The 24,087-nt window shown below is 31.2% G+C and overlaps 1 protein-coding gene across 5 annotated transcripts; it reads left to right on the forward strand.

Annotated features, from left to right (window-relative positions):
* Positions 1 to 2,065: 2,065 nt before the first annotated feature.
* LOC118205548 (E3 ubiquitin-protein ligase RNF34) lies at positions 2,066 to 19,135 on the forward strand. Of its 5 annotated transcripts, none has more exons than XM_035377834.1 (6): positions 2,066 to 2,199; positions 2,443 to 2,527; positions 6,013 to 6,390; positions 12,730 to 12,816; positions 16,025 to 16,208; positions 18,814 to 19,135. In XM_035377834.1, exons 2-6 carry the CDS (start codon positions 2,480 to 2,482, stop codon positions 18,981 to 18,983), a joined length of 867 nt encoding a protein of 288 aa, XP_035233725.1. In that variant the 5' UTR covers positions 2,066 to 2,199; positions 2,443 to 2,479; the 3' UTR covers positions 18,984 to 19,135. The 5 variants fall into 5 exon arrangements, with proteins under 5 accessions (XP_035233725.1, XP_035233724.1, XP_035233728.1 ...); XM_035377833.2 differs by having other exon boundaries at positions 2,131 to 2,273; XM_035377835.2 differs by having other exon boundaries at positions 2,153 to 2,347.
* The last annotated feature ends 4,952 nt before the right edge of the window (positions 19,136 to 24,087 follow it).

The following is a 24,087-nucleotide window of genomic DNA, read 5'->3' on the forward strand; positions in this document are numbered from 1 at the left end:
AGTCGTTGAATCCACAGTGTTATCAAAAATTCATCCGGCACTTGCTCAGCCGCCAACGTGCGCATTTCGTAGAAAAGTTGGGATGATTTATCATCACCCACTTCTAATTCGGTTAGACTTTTCTGAGTTTTCGTTGTTTCAGAATCAGCAAAATTTCAGTAAGCCTTTTTTAAATTGCCGGGTATTTGCTGTTGTGTTGTGCTTGGATGCGAATATCAGCGATTTATGACAATGTCCCTGCTCCAATCGAACTGACTATATAATCGTATTTTGCTTGATCAGCTGTAATTCCAGCATCGAGGAATAGGGCTTCGACCTAAAGAAACCATAATTTGTAGTTGGGTTTCCAAAAACGAGGAATTTTTAGATTTATCTTGGCAACTGGTGATTTCTCTGATGCAGTTTCGGCGTTCTCTTTTGTAAACTTATTTTCCCAATTAATCCTCCCGAATGCGGTCCTACTGATCAAGGTCCTACAATCGTAATAGCAAATGCTATTACGATTGAACCTGCTTTACGTTTTGCTTACAAATTTCTTTAAACAATTTTATTAACGAGAAAACAGGATTGAAACAAATGGTAAGTAAACCTTTTGAAAAGGAAATTCAAATGAATGTTTATCTTCCGAACAGTCTTTTTAGTCCAAATGGATTTGAATCCCGAAGGACTATTAGTTTCGTTTTGGCATTTTGCGTCAGACTCATAAATGTCGGTTCACTTTTCAAACTGTTGCCACAAAATGTTAGAGTCCTGCATTATATTTGAAGAAATTAAATAATGAAAAATCTGCATAAATGTATCTATATTTCTCGTATTGTGATAAAACAACGGTACATAGAGTCATCGAATTTTGAATGACGTAATCCTCCAACGAATATGAGCATGTGGAAGACCAAATTTGAAATTTGAAATTTGTTTTATGATCGATTTCCTATTTTTTAAAACTTTGACGAATTTTTGATTAACAAACTCAAGGATTTCAAAGCGAGCAATGGCAACGTTGTGCAGAAAAAACATTTTTATCTCCAGCGCGTGAGTCTCTGTATCGGAAATTCTAAAGATATGTTCGTTTTAAAACTATTTTGCGATATTGCTGTTGCACTGGATCTTATGGTTTAAGTGCGAGGAACATGATATTTAATAAAGAAAGGTAACACACAAAATGTTAAAAAACGCCCCTTTGGACGTAATTTAAAATCTGAAACATTTCAGTTTTTTTTTTTTTTTTTTTGTTTTTTTTTTTTTTGTTGCCACTTCTGCGAAAGAAAAGTCTCATGAGAAGAGTTTCAGAAGGCGCTTCAGTATGGCAAATGATGTCGCCACATGATTGATTGGAAACACGTATGAACTAGGATCCAAAAGTAATTTCCCTACTTTTTTGGCATAAAAGCACATTAGTTGATTTTTGCAACAAATTTCGCTAGATAGCAGATCTAAACGATTATTCAAATGCCAGATGTAAGGAAGTACTTCTTTTATTCCTTTTACCTAGATATTTTCCCTTTCTTCCTGGCTGTAGAATATTTACTTTCGCTGGCGCAATAAAATGTTCCAAATGTAGCCATCAAGGTTGTTCTCCGAACATTACCGGAAATATCTCCTTATTACCTTCGAGTCATAAAGTAACCTTTTCGACTGTGAGCTATTATCAGAAAATTAATTTTAATTGTCATCCTCACTATTTACTTTAATACGTAATTCTGGCCAATGAATGGTAAAACTGTTCGTAGGAAGCATGCAAACGAGCATGTAGGATGTTTCAAAGCTAATTCCACAATTGCTCAGCGAATCATGGGTGACCTTCTCAAAGGACAGGTTATAGTTAATTTCATATTTAATAATTTCAAATAGTAAAACACTACATTTTTGATCTTAGCCAAAAGGGCCGAGAAACGGTAGCAGTATTCTTTGGTTACCTTCCCTCATTCATGACGTTGAGAAATGACGTCAAATTCCTATGCTGGTGTCCAATCAACTTTCAGTGTTGTGTTGGGATTTTCGAGATTGTGGGCATATAGTTGAGTTACATGTGTGCGGCAGCGTTTCGTTATGTTACGGTAATAACTTCAACTTCTGTGTTGTCATGCACGTATTGTTTATATTTGTCTTTACTTTTGTTTCTTGGTAAAAGTTATTGCATCATATGTCATTGCCAACAATATGAAATAAGTAGCAATAAGTTTCAGATTCGTAGTTTCAGTTCAGTATTATAAATTTTATTACTTTGAATTGTACACCCTTATTAGCTTCAATAGTTCTGTTTTGAAAGATGTGTATGTTCGGTGTTTCCTCAATATTATTCTGTAGTTTAAGAAGTACTTCCCTATATGAATTTTTCTGTTTATCTGTAATAAAAATAACTGTTTCCTGAACTTTTTAACATTTTATTATTTATTTATTTCTCTTATTATAGTCTGAACTGTGGTAATTTTCATCTTTTAGATTTTAATCTAATGTGATCACCTTTTATTGTACAAGAATGGCCTGTGAAGGATGTAGTATCAAATTTACGATACTGAAACGAAAGGTATGTCATTCATTTGAATTTAACAGTATATAAATTTTTTAATCATAATATGTGTAAATTATTTTGTCGTGAAAGCAAATAAATTCAGTTTATTTTACTTGAACAACATACTGTAGTGTTTAATTGGCCTGTGCTTGTAAAGTCGCACAGGAGTGATTTAAAAGTACTTTTATGAAAATCACAAGTAATATTAAATTATTGAATTGTTTTAGCAACAAAAGTGAGATAATTTATTTGTTTGGAGAGCAAACTTCACTTGTATCACACTTTATAAAGGAAGGAGGATACTATCATAGATTATGTCCTTTTAATTTAAGGTAGTTTTAAATTGATGAGAATTGAATATTTTTATATGCACATGCATAATACTTGCTAACTTTCATGAAAGTTGCCAAAATCATTCTGATAATAATTCAAGTTTGATATTTTTTCTATGCTAGAAACAATAAGTGGTTTTGTTTTTGTGTTATAGAAGTACTAAAAAATGATAATATTAAATTCGTGGTGTATTTATTGGATAATTATTTATAATATATCAAATAAATCGGTTTAATCCTAGTATCCGGTGCATACAGGATTTGGCTTCTTTTGGCGACTTTATGATGAGCAGTAAAAACGAAACATATACGATGAGTAGTAAACGGGTCATTCGAAGAATATATATAGTGTATAGTATATACATAGACGTTCTTTGGGTCATTTTTGGTGTTGGCGATAATTTTCAAAATCGCGCCAAGTCTGCACCGTATACTAGGATTTTACCAATAAATCTTATGCTACTTTATTTTCATCGAAATTTAATAAAATGGTACTTGTTATCTGAACCTATGCTAATGTAACTTTGATTAGCTAATTTGCTTTTCTTTTGTATAGCAGTATATTAGAATGCTTCTTGAAAGTAATTGTTGCAGATTATTACGATGTGTTTTCTTATGTCCAGTTTTCTGCAGTATTTGAGTGATGTAAACAGGGCTGTGAAGTCGGTAGGGAATATAACCGACTCCATTTTTTTAATATAAAAGAAGTGATAGATGCTACAGGAAAAAATATTGATGGCATAGCAAATTATTTATATTAATTAGCATTTATTATGGAATGGAAAAACTGGCATTAGTTATTTCTAAGAAACAGTATAGCTTCGGCAAGATCTTCTTTGTTGGAGGGCCATAGATCCGATTTGATAAACTTCAGAGCTGAGAACAGAAACTTTCCACACTAACTTGAGTAGAAGAACAGCTGTTCTGTTCCTGGTAGGGCTACTTCTTTTAACTTTTCAGGATAGACTTTTATAAGTTCTAAAACAGGTGTCTTGCAAGCGCAGTCATAATTCTCTATTTCTTCAAAGGCCGTGTAGAAATCTGGTTTGTATTTTTTAATTTTTATATCGAAAGATTCTTGGTTCTTTATTTTCATTCGCTTTCTTTTAGCCTTTTCAACATTATCCAAAAATATTGCTCAAAATCTAATTTATTACTGGATGAGGATGGTAGCGACTCAATTGCAATGTCTGCAGTTTGACTGTCCTGATTCAAATTCGGCAATTGTTCTGAGAATAATTTCATTCTTAATGAAAGTTCATAGATGGCTTTCTTTGCCTTTTTAATTTGCTCATCATCCAAGAAAATTTGGTGTTTCGGATCTATTGAACCCAGCAAGATCTCATTGTCTAGCAAACTGCTGCAATAAACCCTCCATTTCATAAAGAACAAACTTCACATTCTTCCATTCTAGCCTCCTGTCAATTCTTCAGGTTGTGGCCTTTTTGTAGAAAGAAGAGTTTCCAATTCTGCAAGATTATTCCACAGTCTTTCTGTTCGTGAAACATTAGGGTTATCTACATCTTCTAAAAAAGTTCTTAATTCTAACAACCTCTTTATCGTCAAATACATACTGCCTTATTGCGTTGCTTGATCAATAATTGCTCCTTGTCCTGCTCACTTCCTAAGAATGCCATCCATTTTGAGATTTCTTGCTGCTATTGCTGCTTACCTAAATTTACCAGTGAGATTTGTAACTAAATGAATCAGTTTAATCACTAATGGCAAATATCCCATCCATCCTCCTCCCTTATATTTATTTATTAATATGTCAATAAAATAGAAAATAACTATTTATTAATGTATATAGTTCATAAATAAAAATAATAACTCAGGTTGTCATTAATTTTTTTCAATGCATTTTAATTTCATTTCAAATTCAAACTGTCCAACAAAAACTGGAGTCAGAGTCGATCTGTTTTTAGTGACTACAGCCTCGACTCCTTTTACTTCAAAATCTGCCCGATTCCGGCTCCACAGCCCTGGTAGTAAATTAATTGTACAGCTCTTATAAATGTTAAATGACTGCGTGTAATTTCTTTAGTCACCATTTTACTGCAATTCTACTTTGTTTTGCATAATTTCATTATATAAGAATCTGAACGTTCTTAACTGTTCAACAGAATTCTGTTCAAAGAACAGATTAGGGGAAAGAGGTTTTATAACTAGCATAATAAGTCAAAGCAAATGCAAGTTTTTAAAAAAAAGCTAACTGAAGATTATTAGAATTACATCTTGTTCTAAACAATCAGACAGAAAATTATTGGCAAATTTACTAAGGAAGTATAGGTATTAGTTAATATGTTAAGTACCAGTAGTTATTGCTCTCTGATATATCAAATAGATCTTAGCTTTCTTAGTGTTCATAGAAATTTAATTATTTTAAAGACACTCAATCTAGTATGACTTTTCAGCATACATTTTTATGAGTGTGCCTAAAATTTTTTTTGTGAAATTTAGTCTTTAGCATGTGCTCAGATTAGCCTTAAGCATATGCAAGAAATAGACGTAGATATAATAAATAACTAAACTAATAAAAATCAGGCTTAATTGTCTCAGTATGCGATAGAAGCAAGGCAAAATTTAGTATAACAATTTGTCTTTCGTCGCCAATCTCATGATACAGTACAAAGTCCAAAATCCGGACGTCCATCATCCGGAATAATCCAAAATCAGGCTTTAGGCAAGCGCATTTTATTCCCCCTTCCGTGCATAATGAAACATCTGGAGAGTCTCGATTATTAATTTCACTTCCACATTAAATAAAATATCTTGTTATTGAAGAAACAATCATTTTAGCATAAATTTGTACGATCAGTAATTTGGCTCCATTGCTGCATATATGCTTGGCACACATCTCAAACCGAAACATTTCACATAGATATATCGTTGATCTGACGCAACATTCGTAAACAGTTTGAAAACAATTGTTACCATTATTGTATCCAATCTTTTTATATTTACATATTTGTCCAGTGTGTTCAAGTGAGTAGTATGTTAATCTAACTTTTTGTACCCTTTATTCTGCTTTGAGAAAATTGAATATGTGGAAAAATCCTAATTTTCAAAAATGTATCATTTATATGAATTTCATTCCTAATAAAAATAAGTAATTCTTGAGCTTTTGAATTAAAAAATTTTAATAAATTTTTATTCATTATTTTTCAGAGAAAGTGTGAAGATTGTGGTTATATTTTCTGCTCAGACTGTGTAACGCCTAAAAACAAGCTCTATCAATGTTACAGATGTAAAATTTTGACGTGTGTGCCTTTAAATTGTGATGATGTAGCAAGTTTAAAACTGAAAGACTTACAATGGTTCCTTGAGACCAAAGATATTAATGTGCCTTGTGGTGATCTCAGAGAGAAATCAGTTTTAGTTGAAGTTATCATGGCCTATTCCCGCCAAGCTCAATCCTCTAGCTCTACAAATGTTCTGTATCCATCATTACTTCCCACAGAGGATCTCCTGTATCCATCATTAAATCCCACAGAGGGTCATATGGGTGGTCTATTTGGAAATGAGCCAAATTCTTCTACCTCCAGGGTTAGTCTGTTTTTAATATCATCAAAATTAACATTTGCATTACTTTTTTTTTTCATTTGGCTTTTAATGTCACTATGTTCATTGATTCCTTTGTTCCCCCCCCTTTGTAATACAGAATCACTTAGTAACCATATAGGATAAAAGTACATAGCATAACACAGCGTAATAAAAAGCTTTGACAATGATTATAGATAAATCTTATGATTATTTATTAAAATTGTCCTTTAAATGTTTTTATGTTTATTTGCATGTCTAAAAATAAAGAATATTGTAAAGAAATACTTTTACAAATTGTTACCCAGGATTCAGTATTATTAATCAGATGAATAACTAAAATACAAGTAAATGTCAAAAATTAAATAGTTCTTTCAGGTATGCTTTGAAAGCATCAGATTAAAAAAAAATAATAAATAAATGAAAAGAGAGTATGATTGTGAAAAAAAAAGAAAATTTAAAAACTTGTATTCCGAAAACTTCAAATTGCATTGTTGCACCTCAGCTAAGATTTTAGAAAAAATAAAAATATTTATTCTTTATTAACATTAACTGTTAAATATTTATTGTTATTGACGTTGACTGTTAAAGCTAAATCTTTACTATTAAACAAAATTAAACTCATCCCAAGAAGAAAATCTAAATTTGAAAGCTGGGGCGCATTATTTCTAAAATTTGCAAAATTCTTTGAGGAAATTCAAATCAAGATTAAATTTTTACTTTAATGATAAGCAAAATTGTAACAGTTATTTTATATATGAAATAAAAGTTGTGTTGAGCTCTAATACTATTGCAAATTTCCTTATATAGTGAATCATTAATGCTCTATTGCATTAACATTCATTTTTTTATCTTTATATTTTGATAAACTACTTTTAGTAGTTTTCTCCTTCTAATAGTCATCTTAGTAGCAACATTCAATATTTCTTGCAATCCATGAAAGTTCTTTAGTAATTGTTAGATGGAACACTGGTAGTTCGGTCCGAGGTTCAAATCTCGCGAACGGGCTGGCTGCATGGGCGTTTTCGTAGTTTTCTCCATGTGTAACGTGTATATGAGCCAGTTTTCCTTAGAAAGTCCTCCACAAAGGCATCCCTTCCCTTAGGCAGATAGCCCTCGTGTGCTTTGCCATAATTAAATACACCAACACCGCACCAATAATTAGGTGATGTTTTACTTTCTTGATTATTTTATTTCCAACTTTCTGAAGTATTAAAATGATTTGTAATTTACTCTTATGTATGGTATTTGGTATTTTTTTCATTTTAGTGGCAACACATCATGCATGCACATATTTTTCTTTCTAAGCATGAGAAGTTGCTAAACATTGTGATCCACGAAGAAAGCTTTTCTTGCTAATGGCTTTTTAGGTATAGAGTCAATAAGAGTGCATATGGTTTCCTGAGAGATGGCTCTCCATTCCCTTTCAACCATTTCCCACGGTTCATCTTCTGAAAGAGGCAGGGGCAGAGTCTGCAAATGACATCCAATCACATCCCACACGTGTTCGATTGGTGACAGGTCAGGAGAGTACATTGGCCAGTGAAGCATCTTGCAGAGCATGTTGGCAGATGCGAGCACTATGTGGTCGGTCGTTATCATGCTGAAAAATTGCATTAGGCAGCTCCTGAAGGTAGAAAATTGCCACCGGCCACACTACATTATCCAAGTATTGTTGGGCTGTCATAGTGCCCTGAATATGAACTAGAGGTGACCTGGAATCGTAGACAATAGCGCCCCAAACCATTATGCCATGTTGTCACGCGGTGGGGCATTCCACATTACTGCCGGATTAGATCTGTCTCCACGTCGACGCCACACATGTATGCAGCGACTTGTAACTGGATAAACAGAAGCGTGACTTATCTGAGAACACAACGTTTCGCCATTCTGTCATCCATATCACTCCACTCCAGCACCATTTTAAATGTTGGCATCTATGCTGTGGGGTCAATGGCAGTCTTTTTAATGGATGCCGTGAGTGCAGGCCACGTTCAACCAATCGATGGGAAATGGTTCTGGTCGACATGGGAACATCCAGGGTATCTTGCACGTGCTGCAGAATCGCGGTACAACTGACTTGCGGGACCACGACGGCTTGTTGGTGGATGTGTCGATCCACGCGTGCTGCTGGAAGTACCTTCATTGGTGGTGGTCTGACATTCTCTTTTATTACATATATCCTTTGGGACAAAAATCAACTTTCTTTGATAATTCGTGTGGCAGAAACAACGACACAAATATTGCCCATTCTGCACGTTCCTTCCCTTATATCTTACTTCACATGAGCCGGAGAACTGCGCATTTCACATCATACGCATAACTCAGTGACGTGCGTCTACTCTAAAATTTGCATAAATTTCTGACCATTTCTTCTTGGTTCGCATTTTCAGTGTCGAACAGTGTAAAATATCTATTTCATATCATTTATTCTATTTGTAATCCATAATATTTATAAAATGTTTAAACTATTGGCTAAGTTAATAAATGACATTTTTGACACCTTATATATTTAACTAAGCTAAAAAAAATTCTCTGCTATCATTTAGAAATAAATTTGTTTTTTCTTTAATTATTTTAATATTTATTCATATGTATGTAATGTAGCATATAATGGTACTTTGTGATTAAAGCGGCTGCCTCGGTTAATTGGGAAAATGAGAAGATAAATCTCCAAGCTTTGGTGAATATAACCCCTAGATTTTTAATGTGCAACAAATTTGATTTTCAGGTTGTTTGAGCTAAGTCTTTATTTTCTTCTAAAATGTTTAACATTTTAATATATGATCAATTAGAAAAGAAGCAGTAATTTTTTTGAGCCACATTTTTTATTTTCATGCTTACCTTTGCTTATGCGATATTATTTCATTAATTATTTTCTTTTTAAATGCTGGTAACTGTAAAGTTGAAAATAAGAATTATGGTCTTCATGATATGATTCATTTTTACTCATTATTAATTTTCCCTCTAAAATGTTGACCATATTTAAATTACTGTCAACTGAAAAAGAAGCTGTAATTTTCTTACAGGAGGATAGAATTTTGTATACAAAGCAATTTAAGTTGGCAGAATTGCTTTATCAAAGTAATATAAAAGATTAAAATACTTCTTTCCCTTGACATATGATGGTATTCTTTTGTTGAAACTTATGTGTTATGGCAGCCACCTTAGTAGAAGTCACCAGATTTTCAAAATATACCAAACTGGCAACCATGCTCATAACAATCTTTAGTTAAGCAATGCACTATTTTTGTATTTTTGGGGGGGGGGTATTTTAAGTTCCAGAGGTTTTTATAAATAAATCAGGATAATTTTGCCTTAAAATATGAGCGTATGGAATTTGCCTACAGTGGAAGAAACTGCTGTAAAATTTCTACAGTAATACAGGATTTTGCTAAAAAATTTCCGAAGGAAACAATAAAGAGATGCATTTCAAAGATAGCTGCTGTTGCTGAGGTTTGTGAAATGTTGAATTGCAATTCTCTGTTTTTTTTTTTTTTTTTTTTTTTTTTTAAGCAAAAGCGGATCATTGTGTATTTGGGGAGAAGAATAGTGCAAAAAAATTACAGAAAGATTTAAGGAAGGATGTGTTTTATTTTTTTAATGTGTCACACAATTTTTATTTAATAATTAAAATTTGTATTTTACATTGCTAAAGTGTATTTTTTTTATATGTTGATAATGTTAACTTGGATACATATCGATAGTTTGAGAATCTGTTTAAAAAATGTTCTGAAAAACCACTACATCATGAATAAAATGCTATTTTGTATTATCCTGTTGACTGTGAGACTACTGCGAAGCAGCGCCATTTAGAACTATGACGCTGTGCACCCTCTCAATATCTTTACTTTTGTTTGATGTAACCTCAATTGATTCTTGATAAGCCACCTTTTGTTTTTATGAACAACGATATAAATTAATTAATTATTACTGCTACATTTTTTCTTGCATTTCAAAACAAAATAATTTAAACTTGGGATCTTCCTTCTACATAACAGCAACCAGTGGATTTTTTTCGGAGTTATAGGGTCATACCATAAAAAAAGTGCATATTAATGGAGATGATAATGGTAAATTGCATATGGTCAACAAATCAGTAAAAGATTGGAACAATTACCTGTAGGAAGTTTGTACTCATTGAATTCTAAACAGAGTTTTCAATAAAATCAGAACACCTAACAAAACAGTACTAGTGATGCAAACTTTTTCAAAAGCATAGAAACGAAGTGGGTGGGATACAGATTGTTTATTAAATAAAAAAAGGCATAAATTATTTCAGAATTCCACAGGAACGATTGGTGCAATTTTGGCTGGATCTCCATCAACTTTCATAGTTTAATGGTAAGCAACTGTCACGATTTTGATACGATTATATGTAAGTACCAATGTAACTGAAGAAAACATTTGGCAACTTTTTCTTAGTAACTGCATTAAAATGCATTAAACACATGACAATGATATATTTTTTTCTTTCTTCATTCCTTTTTTTTAAATTTCTCCTCATTCAGTGATGGCAAACTTCATCAATTCTGAAAGGTTTTAAGTTTTCAATTTTAGTCCATATTATTGAAAATGGTGTATATTTTCTTGCCAAGTTTGCAGTGAGATCTTAATTTTTATCTCTTATCTCCTGCAGTCTAATACTGCTTTCCTAGCTCATCTGCAGCCTAACCAACTAGCTTCACTTGTGTCATCTTTTGTCTTTCTTTTCCAGGCCAGTTTTATCTGCTTCTAAATTTTTATCAGTATTACTGAATGGCATTCCTTATACATATTGAGTACATCTATTAGAATCAAGTTTCTTCTTCTATAGAATTAGTCTTGCTTCACTTACAGTTTGGCATTGAAAATAATTGTAGCCAAGAACTGGATGGACACATTTTATTCTGGAAGGAATTTAATAAGTTTTCTTGGATGATTTTTAATTAACAAGTTTCCGATCCCTATAATGAATTTAATTTTATCAGTTACTTGATTCTTCAGTTGACTTCAGTTGATTGATGGCTGGAAATTTTAGCTTTAAAGTAACACTTGAAGTGCTATATCTTTTATAAAATACCTTTCAGATATTTTGAGCCTTTCTTTTTTCTATATATCTTTGTCAATTCCTCTTTAATTATTAGAGCTCCTAAGTAATTAAAATAGTTGGTTTTTCTCATTCATTATTTTTGTGAAGAAGCTGTTAGCAGCTTTTAGTTATTCAGTTTTTATTCCCCCAATTTTCGTGTTTATTATTATTGTTATTTTTTTTTTTACTTTTTTAAATGCTTTGCTGTCTGGCAGAGATGCAGTAATCACTGAAGTAGACAATAATGCCAAAAATGTTTACCCTATGTGTTGCTATTTGCTAATCATTAGTAGGACATTTAACTTTTTTTTTTGTTTGAATTTACAAGTTGTTAATTCCCGTCTGATTCCAGTTTTTTATTTCCATGATTGGTTTTTACGATTTATTGAAAATAGAAATAATCTGGGAATTTTCTTTAGAATTCAGGAATATTTACAGAGAATTGAGAATATTCTTATTTTGAAAATTACTGTATTTGCAGGCATATAAGACACACTTTTTTTTCTTTGAAAATAGGTCTGAAAAATGAGGTGCGTTATTGAGTTAGCATTTTGCAAGTTTCTGAATGGGTCAAAGCTTCATGGGATGCTGTGAAAACAGTGAGTGTCAATGGTTAAATCATTTGAGAAGTGTGATATTAGTAATGCACTGGATGGTGCAATGGACAATTTGTTATATGAGGACTCAGATGCTAATTTTAGAAGAGGTTTCAAATGATCCTTCATTTAGCTCTGGAGATGAGTGTCTGGATTTTGATGAAGAAGATTAAAAGGGTGTTTTTTCCCAACTAGATTGGGTATTTGCAGAAAGTATTACTTTTATTTTTAAAAACTGTAAATTTATTATAATGATCAGTGATAAAATTTTATCCTTCAAAAATGTGTATCAAAAAGGGGGTGCATCTTATATGCCAGCAAATATGGTATTTATTTTGACAATCAGTTAGACTTCCTGAAAGTTTTGATTTAGTGAAGTTCAATAAATTGAAATTCTACTGTGCACTTAATATTTTTGAGGTAGTATTTCATATGTTATAACTGTTATTACCTAACTAAGAAAGGGAGGAATGTAAAAAAGAAATATAATTTCATTCCAGTATTGAACAATTTAGCCTAAGCAATGGTAGAATTACATAATAAAATCATAACCATCATTCTGCAGACTCAAATCATCCTTAATAAACTTGACAGTGTAGCTATTTTTTGTACTTAACTACATATATAGCATAAACTGTTTTGGAAAAAAGTTTTGATTTCAGCGTCTCTTTTCTTTAGGAATTTCACATGACAGCTAATAATCAAAGTCCTTCTGCTGAGAAGATAAACAACGGAGAAGAAAAATCTAATAAATGTTGTAAAAATGTAGGCTATTTTTCATAATTTTTATTGCTATTTTAACAGTTATGTTTAACCACTTGCGCTAAAAAGACGTGCCACGCACGTCAAGATACTTTTGCCTCAAACCGTGCGCAAAAATGAAAATAACGGTGGTGCACACGTCGCCTAACAACGAGATTGTTTATTTCTGGAGTTACAGCTCTGGATTGCACTCGCAGATGCGGAGCGGCATAAATGAGACCTTTTACTGCTTGTTATATTGTAGCACACGGCACTGCAACCGTGAAGTTTAGTCGTAGCGCAAGTGGTTAAAGTAATAGTTTCACATGTGCACACATGCATTATTTCTAAATTTCACAAGATTTTCTGGATTTGAAATTTTTTTTAGATGTATTACTCTGGTATCCTAGATGCATAAGAAGTATTATTAGTTAGTGAGCCAGCATCTTTCTTTTGATGATATAAGCTAAAAAAGAACTGAATGTATGTCTTAAAATAATATTTATTTTCTGTTTACAGCTTTGATGCCAAAAAGCCATTTGCCGTCAAATCATCTGATTTGTAACTTTGATGATTTCTTTGGAATGTACTAGAGAATATTGATTTAGGTTTATGTTTGTAAAATTCTAAATAGTCCATAATGGCATTTTAATATGAACTGGAAAGTTTTATGCTTTCAGTATATTCTGAAAGGAAAAAAACTTTTAATCAAAATTCCAGAATGGTGGTTTACAAGAAAACTCTTCAGAAAAGCTGTGAGAGGAAAAGCAACTATTTTATATAAAGGTTTACCAAGCAGAAAAGATATTCTGCTGAAAATAGCTGTTATATGTCTTTGGAAATCATGAGCTATTGAACAGTATGACAGACAAAAAAAAAAAAAAAAAAAAAGGGTTCTCTTTTTATGTACTGTGGCGACTTTGTAAACATGTGTTGTACTCGCCAACCGTGCGCCGTTATCACTAACTGTAACCGAAAGTGCTTTTGACGACACACAGTCACGTCTCGTCGTCGGTGCAGTTGGTCGCTCACTTTCCTCCAACGTGATTGTCTGTCGACTGTAGTAATTAAGTTTTAATATTGTGATGTGATTAAATTTTTTTGTTATCAAAAATTGGCTCTTATGGAATGTTATGAATTCATCCTTAAAAGCACTGGCAAATTCCAATACACATAGTTTGTTGCACACAGCCGCAACCACGTGCAACAGTACTAATTGTACAGGTATGCAGAAGAGCAATTGAATCAGTTAGTCTTGTTAAAGAAACTAATAATAAGCAACTAATAGTACACCATTTCTTATCACTCATTATTAGTTTCTTGAACATTTGCCCTTTGGCATGTTCATTTTCTTATAAAAAGTTACACTTCCCTCCCTTTACATGTGTATGTAACAGAAGCATGAAAGAACATTAGCAGAAGTGGAGGTTTGTTCAAACTTTTTATCTAAAATTGTCATCATGAAAAATCAAGCTTTCTATGAAATGAGAAGAAATTGCTGCTTGTGTTTCATTTTCTAGCATTTCATAAGGCATCTCTAGAAAATTATATTTGGGTTAATCTTGAATTTCTTCAGTCTTTGGTTGATTGAAAAGAAATAATTGGTGTTAAAGCTATATTTAATATAGTCAGTATTCTTATAGCTCTAATTTCCTGCTGTGTATGTGGATTATGCTTCACTAAAGCTGAATAACTACTCAAGAAAAATTGGTACTTACGTATTATCTCATTGAACATGAAATTTTCATTAAACAGCTTGATTTAGAGCCAGTTTTGGATAAGCATGCTATCACAACACACTCATAACATCTGTGCTTTCATTTGATGTAATCCCAATTGATTCTCAATAAGCCATCTTTTGTTTCTATGAAATATGATATAATTAACTGTTATTGCTATATTATTATGCTATTGTTGGAATTTTGGGGAAAAGAAAACAAAACTACAGAACAGCAAGCAGTGGATTATTTTCAAAGTTATGGTATCGCACCATACAAAAAAGTGTGTATTAAGGGACATAATTAGGTACTTCATTTGAAAATGCATAGACTGTGCAGCAATCAAAAATTGTGACAAGAGACTATCATTGCAAAAAGGAACATGGTTCAAGGCTGTAGAATCACATTTGTGAGTGCACTATAGTTCATTTACAAGAAAGAGAACTAACATCTGTTGAATGGGAAAAGAACAGCTGGATATGGCTGGCAAAACAATAGGTTGGAAAGATTATCTACAGGAAGCTTGTACTCATATCTTTCTAAACAGAGCTTCTGGTAAAATCTGGTGCAGATTCTTAAATAAAGAAGTGTCAGTTTCTTCAGAATTCTGTGGGAATGATTGGTACAATTTTGATGGAATCTTTCAATTTTCACAGTCCATGGCATAATATGTAAGTATTAAGGGGGGGGGGAAAGGAGAGAGAGAGAGATAACCAATTAGCTAAAGGATTTATAAATATAGAAATGTAGTTGCTGTTAATGAAAGTAATCAGCAAGTGGCTATTTAACAATATATATTAGCATTTAATTTGATAAGAAAGGTATAACGGGTACTGTGAGATTTGCTTTACTTTCTGGGATGAAATTCTATATTAGCGATAAGAAACTCATGAGAGTGATAGATTAAGTGCCATTTAATATTACCGAGACTTTAATCTTGCATTTCATGAAAGCTCTTGACGATAATTTTGCCGACTGACATAACTCTCGGGAGAGTCTGAATTAGTGCAGAAACAATGGAGGCCACCACATGAGTAATGTTTTGTTAAAATAAAAAACTTATTGACGTAAAATCCCATTATCGTAATTTCCAAGAATAAAATGAAAATTTTCAAATCTTATTTGGTTTGGTTTAATTACCTTCCTAAATTGAGTTCTTTTGCTGCATCTGTTATAATCAAAACACTTGATGATCTATCTTCTCAGAAGGGCTTATTCAGAATATCAAGACCATAAAAGATGTACAGAAAGTGGCTTAAGTTTTGCAGTCTGGTATGCATTTGGAACATTTACAGAGATTTAAAACCAAGGAATTTTATATTTGTCTTGAAGATGGCTTTACGCCTAGTTGGACTGCATAAAGGTTCTTTAAGATCTCTTAATGGAATCTTATATTATGCCAACTTTTATGAAATGTGGTGTTTCAGTAATATTTGTAACTTTTTTTGTTAATTATCACAAAACCTTCAATTATAATTTTATTTTAACCAATTGCTTTTCTCACTTGTTTTTAGAAACATCAGATTATTGACTTAGAATGTGTTGACAGTGTTGAAAAAATTTTTGAACTTTCAACAATGGAATTAAAGCTTTTATTAACAAGAAACTTTATTTCATTCCGAGGCTGCTGTGAAAAATCCGAATTGCAGGAAAAAGTGTGTTGGCTTTGGAAATTAAAAGAAGCAGCTAAATCTAAAGGTAATTTTATTTGAAAATCTTTTTTTTTTTTATGTATTTTGAATAATGATTTAAAAAAAAAAAAAAAAAAAAAAAAAAAAAAAACCACTTTTCTAAGTATTTTAATTAAAATTTTTTGTAAGTTCTTTGAGCATTAATATGTATTAAATTGTATTATTTTTGCTAGATTAATATGTATGAAAATATGATTTTCAGCCACTTTCTTGCTACACTATAATGCATGAGTACTGAAATTACCATTGAAATTAATAATAATTAAAATTTGTTAATTTTGTTAAAGGTTTTAAGTGTACCTTAATGAAAAATTATTGAATAGTTGAGCTGGAATGATATTTCCATCCTTAGAAGTTAGATTACAAAATAATGGTTTTAAGTTAAATGATGAACTTTTTTGTGGAAATGCATTGAAGTAATTTATGGAAAAGAGGTAGGTGAAAGCAACTGTATGTACTTAAATTATTTTCAAAGTAATTTTAATGCTTTTAAATGAGAGAAGAAAAAAATTAAAAATGAATAAATATGCTATTTATAAATCCCCAGCAGTATTGTTTTCCCTAAATTGAATCCTTACACTAGTTCACCACTACATTCCACACATGTTCAGCTGGATTAATAATGTTACTAGCAACTTATTGAATGTGCTAAAATTAAAAGTTTAGACTTATTAAAAGAAAATTGCTGTTTTTCATCTCTTGTTATCATGTTTTCAATTTTTAATGGCATTTTGCAAGGGACTATTTTTAAGAATTATTTTGGCTAATCTTTGGAATATGGTAACAGGTAGTTTGGCGACATTTTGGTAAGGCGATAAAGGTTACTAGCTAGGACTTTAGCAGTGTACATGGATAAAGTCAAGAGTGTGCGCAATGCCATTTTTGTGCAATTCTGGGATTTTTTTAAAGTGAAAATAGGTAGACGTGTACATGGATACCGTGTATGTGCAATTCTTAAAAACGCGGCAAGCAGTGGGCGATTCTGCACTCTCTCCTAATTTCGCACCTAATCTTCATCATGATTAAGCACTTTTGTTCCATAAAAGTTCTAGCATAAGCATAATTCGGCTAGCAGATGGTTGGAAAAAAATGTTGAGTAGAAAAAAAAAAAAAAAAAAAACCTTTGTGAAAACAAAATGGCGTCCAAAAAAGAACCTGCAGGTTGCTGTAGCAGGGCTGGTCGCCAAAAAATTGCCAAGTTACCATAATCCAAAGATTAACCATTATTTCTCTTTGCCTGTAGTGTAAACAAGTGTGATTTATTGCAGGGAATGTAAATAAACCAGCTATGAGAGGTGCATTTGAGGGGGAACTCAATATCTGTAAAGTTTTGGATAAATAAATTCTATAATATGTTAACCATATAAATTGGAAATTAATTTTGAAAGACGAATACACTCAAACATAATGATTTACCTAAAATGAAAATACTAGATCTGATGCATATGCAGAAAATGCTGACTTCAGTAATAAACTAAATGTGCTTCTTCAATCAAAATATATTGTGAAGTTTTTGTTAAGAAGTTTATTTGCATATTTAGGTAAGGAAAAAAATTATTGTTAAATTTGTAGACTACTGATCTGTGTGTTTGACCATTAACTATCTTGAAGATAATGTATGCAATTGTATTATGAATTTTCAATTTATTAAGTGAGGAGATAGACTTAACTTATTGTGATCTTTAAGTGACATCTCCTAAATTCAAAACTGAAATTATGTACATTTTTAATATTTTATACACACCTATTGCATAATCCTATACCTTAATCTGTTTAACTCATTTATTTCTTAATTCATTTATAGTTATAGCTATATTAATTTTCATTCAACATCTATTCTATAACACTTAAATAAAGCTCCTAAAATTAGGAAAATAGCCAGTGGTCTTAACTTGGTAATAAAGTATTATATTGCTTATGAAAACTGATAAATTGTAAATGATTGAGGTAAAAAAAGGCTAATTTCTTGCCATTCACATTAGAATGTTTTAGTAAGTTTGTGCATTACTTACTTCTGTTACTATATATATGCAGACAGAATTGGTGCCAGAGCAAATGCAGTTTGCTGGGGCACTCCAGAGTCGGTACAGTCTGCTGTGGTTGCCAACTCTGCAAGCAGATCATAAAATTAATGCCAACCCTGCAAGCAGATCATAAAATTTGGGCATCTAATGCTCCAAATTTTACTAAATATTTAACTTATTTGCTGGTTAAGCTATTATATGTGTAATCTGTATTTTTTATTTAGAAATTTACATGTTAAAGTTACTCGCACCACTCTTGAAATCGATAGAGTTTTACTTAAAATCTGTACTAAGGTTGTTGTTTTGGCTAATTCTACAGAAATATTAAATACCATTTTTTATTGATATACTATGATTTATTTTAATATTATGAAACCAATTTATAGTATTGTATACCATCAGTCATCTTCATTTCAACATATTGCTTCCAACTAACAAATGAGTTATTGGAAACTAATTTGTAATTTCTTTTGTACTACATATATTTATGCAATAAATTAAGTATTTGTTTTAAATTAAGTTGTAAAAATTATCCAAATACTATTTAAAAGATTCAATTTTTTTTTTTTTTTTTTTTTATCTTTTTAGATATTGTTCCTGATGAGAATTTGTGTAAAATCTGCATGGAATCTACGATTGACTCTTTGTTTCTTGATTGTGGTCATATGGTGACTTGTACACAGTGTGGCAAACTTTTGCATGATTGTCCAATTTGCCGTCAAATTATTGTACGTGTTGTACGTGCATTTAAATCATAGATCATGTTCAAATAGTTATTCAGACACACCAAAGAATATTGTGATTAACTATTTAAATTATGTGATTTGATGATTATTCAAATGTTATTCTATTTGTAAATAGTTGTTAAGATTTTGTACTTGAAATAAACTTTTGAATTTGAGGTTTTAAATCATTTCCTTTTTTACTCAAAAATCTAATTTCGTGGTTTTAAACATATTGAGTTCAATTATCATGTTATCAGTACACTGTATATATATATATATATATGTAATATTTTGGAATACAGAAGAGTAATTAGCTTGCAGTCATCGTGGCTGGGAATGTAAAGTGGTATCCAAATGATGACGGAGAAGAAGATAGCTGTTTTGATTCCACATCTTCATTCAATTCAAATGGCAAATCATTATTCTTTTAGATTCTCCAAGATTGCATATGCAGTAGTAATTTAAACTAAATAGGATTAACTTTAAATTTACTGCATCATATTGTTCAAACAAAGGAAGACAGATGGGAAGAGTGGCAGCAAAGGTCTTATAGCAGTAGAGGGAGAAAGCAGTCTTTACTTTTAAAATATTAACTTAAATTGACTAAAATGTTTTTCATTCGTGGTTTTAAATTGAATTTGTGTTCCTTGGAGAGATGGTGTATGGAAAGTTTTCTTATTATAAATTATTATGAATTATTGGTGTGTGTGTATGTATATATATATATATATATACGTAGGGATAATTTTTTGTGCCGATGTAAATGAAGCTGTTTCACGAATTTGTAATTGAAGTTATGGCCTTTTTATTCATAACAAAGCATTCTTGCATAAAATAAACATAACTCAGTTGGCACAAATCTATGCCTCATTTTCAGTAATTACATTCATTTTTATAACAATATGGTATTTAATTTTTTCAGAAATTTTAAAATTATTTTACTCATTTATAACAGTCTATTTGAAGTAAGAAAGAGAAGCTGTGGACTACATGTTATCAGTAGAGAGAAATTGAGAGGGATACTAATTTGTAATCATATTTCTTGATGGTGACATAGATGCTGCAAAAATGAATCTTTATAGATCATATTTATTGAAATATTTTGAATAAACCATGGTAAAGGAACTGAATAACCATGATAAAGCAATTGAAGAAATAAAACTGAAGGAACAGATGTGATGTTAGCAGCATAAAGGCAAACAAGTGAAAAGTGCATAGATTGCCATATGGATGTTAGTGAAGAATAGTTCGACTTTTTTCTATTGCTTCATTAAAGTTTTGCTTTGCAAAATTTAACATTACTATTGGATAAAATATCTTTCGCCGTTATGTAAAGTAGGATATGCAATACGAATGTTATATAAGATTTATATTACAATGATCAATTTTTAAATGATGCAGCCCAGAAAGATATATAAAAGATATAAAGATACTATTTGTGGGATAGGGGGAAAAATAAATAAAGGAGCCATTAAAAATGAAAATTTGAATTTTATTTATATATATATAGAATACAATATTAATCTATCTAAAGTGGAAGCTACCCAACACGAAGAAGCTCAAATCAAGCAACATGAAACATTAGCCTGGAAATCCCTTCTGAATCAGAGTAAATTAAAACAAATAATATATCTATATATAGGTCTTTATAAAATTGGTTCTAGATTTCTTACTTTATGTATTTTCTAATATTTTTCAGTAGCTTAATGGGAAAAAATACTAGGCATGATTATATTAGATTTTAAAAAAAGTATTGTAATTATATATATTTGTGTGTGTGTAAATAATAAAAATTACTTTCCCAAAATTTATTTGGCCAAACTGCAGCTTGCATGTGACCTTTTTGATCCCTTATACTCAAAATTTAAATAATATAAAATATATTTTTAAACAGAAATAGTGCAAAGACACATTTCTTTATTGATCAATAATTTAGTCTCTTAAATTACAAAATATACTGTATGTGACTAATTTAAATGCTCTCAAACTGATCATTGCTAATCATCAAACAAAAAGGTAGATAATTTCCTTTCTGTAAATTATTTCTATGGGCACATTGCCTTTAGAGTAGATAATGACAAAGCAGCAGAAAAGATAAATGCAAAAATCATTTAAAAATAATTCACTCAATTTTTTTCCCTTAGATTTGCTTTATTACAGCTTTCCTAATAGTACTTCTTCGTAGTCCCTTGTTTCTCGATAGCTGTGATCCACCTCAGAAGATTTCTTGTCACTTGAAGTTATTATTCAGTAGTCACTGAAAATGGTGTCCATGCAGGGACTGTTTTGATTTGAGAAGAATTTAAAAAATCTGGTAAATCTTGATGATTATTGGTACCTCTGATCCTTATTTATGCCAGCTGTGATCCTTATTTATGCCATTCAAATTTGGGGGATTGCAAGGAGGATGAACTTCCGTGCTAGATTGGCAGATATTTCAAATTTGGTTCAAAATTTTTAATCTACTCAGAATTTTGTCAAAGTGATTTTCAAGGTAGACATCTTTCACATTCATAATCAATTCTTGTCTCAATAATGTTGCATTAAGCAGTGAAAAATGTATTGAATACAAACGTTTCTTTTTACAAAGTTCTCAAAATATGGTATACTTATGCCGGTGAAATTTTAGTAGCTAATGATATTTCTTCACATATTGCTCAAAAAATTTCTTCCTTTCTAGCCAACCTCAGATGTCACAATTCTTTTGTCGATATTTATTTGCCTCTCCAGGGACCACCCTGGGCTGTCGAGCCAATTAAGAAGACATCCTTTTCTTGTGTAGTCCATACTTAGATGTTTTTTGGGATCATTAGTTTTTATTAGCACTGGAAGATATTTTCTCAGTGTGCTTTGAAATGGAAAATATCAGTAACATCCAACCAACAATATGAATTTCTATAATATTTTATGTTAAATGTTCCTTAATACATTGGAAAATGTCTGTGTGATTAGTAAAAGCTCGATTCAGATATCTATCTGAATACTTCTTCAGTATGAAATTTTAGAAGGAATTTGACTGAATCTTCCTTAACTTCTTTCCTCCTACCTGATCATATCATTTATTCTGATGTGTTGGTGCACTTAGCTCATAAAACTTCACTCTTATTGTTCAAATTTGGAATTTCCATCATATTTCAAGTTAATATTTCAGGTACAAATTTTATTCTGACTGTACACCCACTTTGCAGTGGTGTCACCTTGTGCACTATTTTTTAAATGACTTATATTCATATACTTTGACTTCACTATATTCATATGCATTACAATGTATTTTGAATATTATACTATGAATTTATGTAGTTTTTAAACTATGAAAAAACCCTTGCAGCCAGCCTGCTCCCCGGGACGGAACGCTTGACAGATGGTGGGCTGTTTTTGATTTTAGCCAACCATTCATAATTAGAGATAAGATCAACCTTAGTTTACTTTGGATTTCGAATAACTCTAACATAGAAGAATACATAGTATAATTGATTAAATATATTTCAATTATAAAAAGCAATATTGCTTTTCTAAAACCTTTCATTTTTAGCAAGTAGATGAAAGAAATTTTTATGCTCAAATTAATAAATAAAGGGTACTTATGTACTTTCCTGTTGACCATGAAACTTGGCTGAGAAACTGCTAAAATTGCCCCAATTATTTTGACAAAAATGTGAAGGAACAGACTGCTCTTCCCCCATCCCAATGGCAAGGTACTTGACATATACAAGAATGTATAAAAATACAGACTGCTCTTTATTTAGATAAATAAGTAACATATATAAATTATGAATATAATGAACTTAAATAGGAACTTATTTAACACACAAATTTCTTAGAGCATATGCCAGCCAAAATTATTACTTAATGTTATTACACCTAAAATAGCAATAACATGGTTATTTTCTTTACAAACTAGGTATAGCATAAAGTCTCTTAAATAGAAATTTAAGCAGCATCATGCTGTTTTTTACTGTATCATTTTGCCAAATTCCAGGATCTTTCAATGTTTCCAATCCTGCAAATCTGAAAATGATCCACTACTTGTTGTTCTGTAGAAGAAAAGTTCAAAATTTTAATTATTAGTCCAAAGGGGTAATTTGTCCAGAAGGACTATTAATTTTGTTTTGGCATTTTGTGTTGATTCACTAAAAGCATTGTTTCACTTTTCAAATTGTTGCCACCAAATATTATCGCCCTGTATTATATTTAAAGAAATTAAATAAGAATCTGCAGAAATGTATGTATGTTTCTCGCATTGTAATAAAACAATGGTACCTAGAGCCATCAGATATTTAATATTGAACGCTTCCACCCAAATATGGGCATCTGGAAGCCTAAATTTGAAATTTGTTTTATTATCGATTTCATACTTTGTAAAACTTTAACAAGCTCAGGGATTTCAAAGCGAGCAATGGCAGTTTGTACAGAAAAAACATTTTTATCTCCAGCGCGCGAGACCACGGATCGGAAAATTCTAAAGATATGCTAATTAAAAAAATTTTTTACAATATTGCTCTTTAACTGAATTTTATGGTTTAAGTGCAAAGAACATGATATTTAATAAATAAAGGTAACACACAAAATGTTAAAAAAAGCCTCTTTGGACATAAAATCTGAAATTTTTCTTTTTTTTTTTTCTTTCAAAATGCAGGAAAAAAGATAGTGAAATGGTAGTTACATTCTTATAAAAATGAGTGTTATTTACTGTTACTTACACTATGCGTATTATTTACTGTTTTGTTCTATGAATGTAAAATGCACAATGCTGGTTAATCTACGTATTATATAAGGTTTAGAAATAGTGAACACAGATAAAGCATTTTAAATTTTTGTATGCCAGTGGCAATGAGATATAATATGCCTTGTTTTAAATCTTTTGCTTCATTAATGTATAGAAATAATGTAAGAATATAAATGCAATCATTATTAGACATATCCCACTTTTCATTTTTTAAATTAGGATTTTCTGTTTACCTATAAAAAATAAATTCAAACAATATATGTAAAAATTCAAATATTCTAAGGAATTTGTTTTGCATGCAAGGCTTAACTGCAAAAAACATTTGTGCACAGTAATGTCCAGTGCTCCAAGGTCAAGGTCACATAGGAGAACATTCACTTTGTGCCAAGAGCAAAGATTTCATATCCTAGA

This window comes from Stegodyphus dumicola, chromosome 1 (genome assembly GCF_044657685.1).
Source record: "Stegodyphus dumicola isolate Sdum_Otavi_A_Nest chromosome 1, ASM4465768v1".
In the NCBI taxonomy this organism is placed as follows: domain Eukaryota; kingdom Metazoa; phylum Arthropoda; class Arachnida; order Araneae; family Eresidae; genus Stegodyphus; species Stegodyphus dumicola.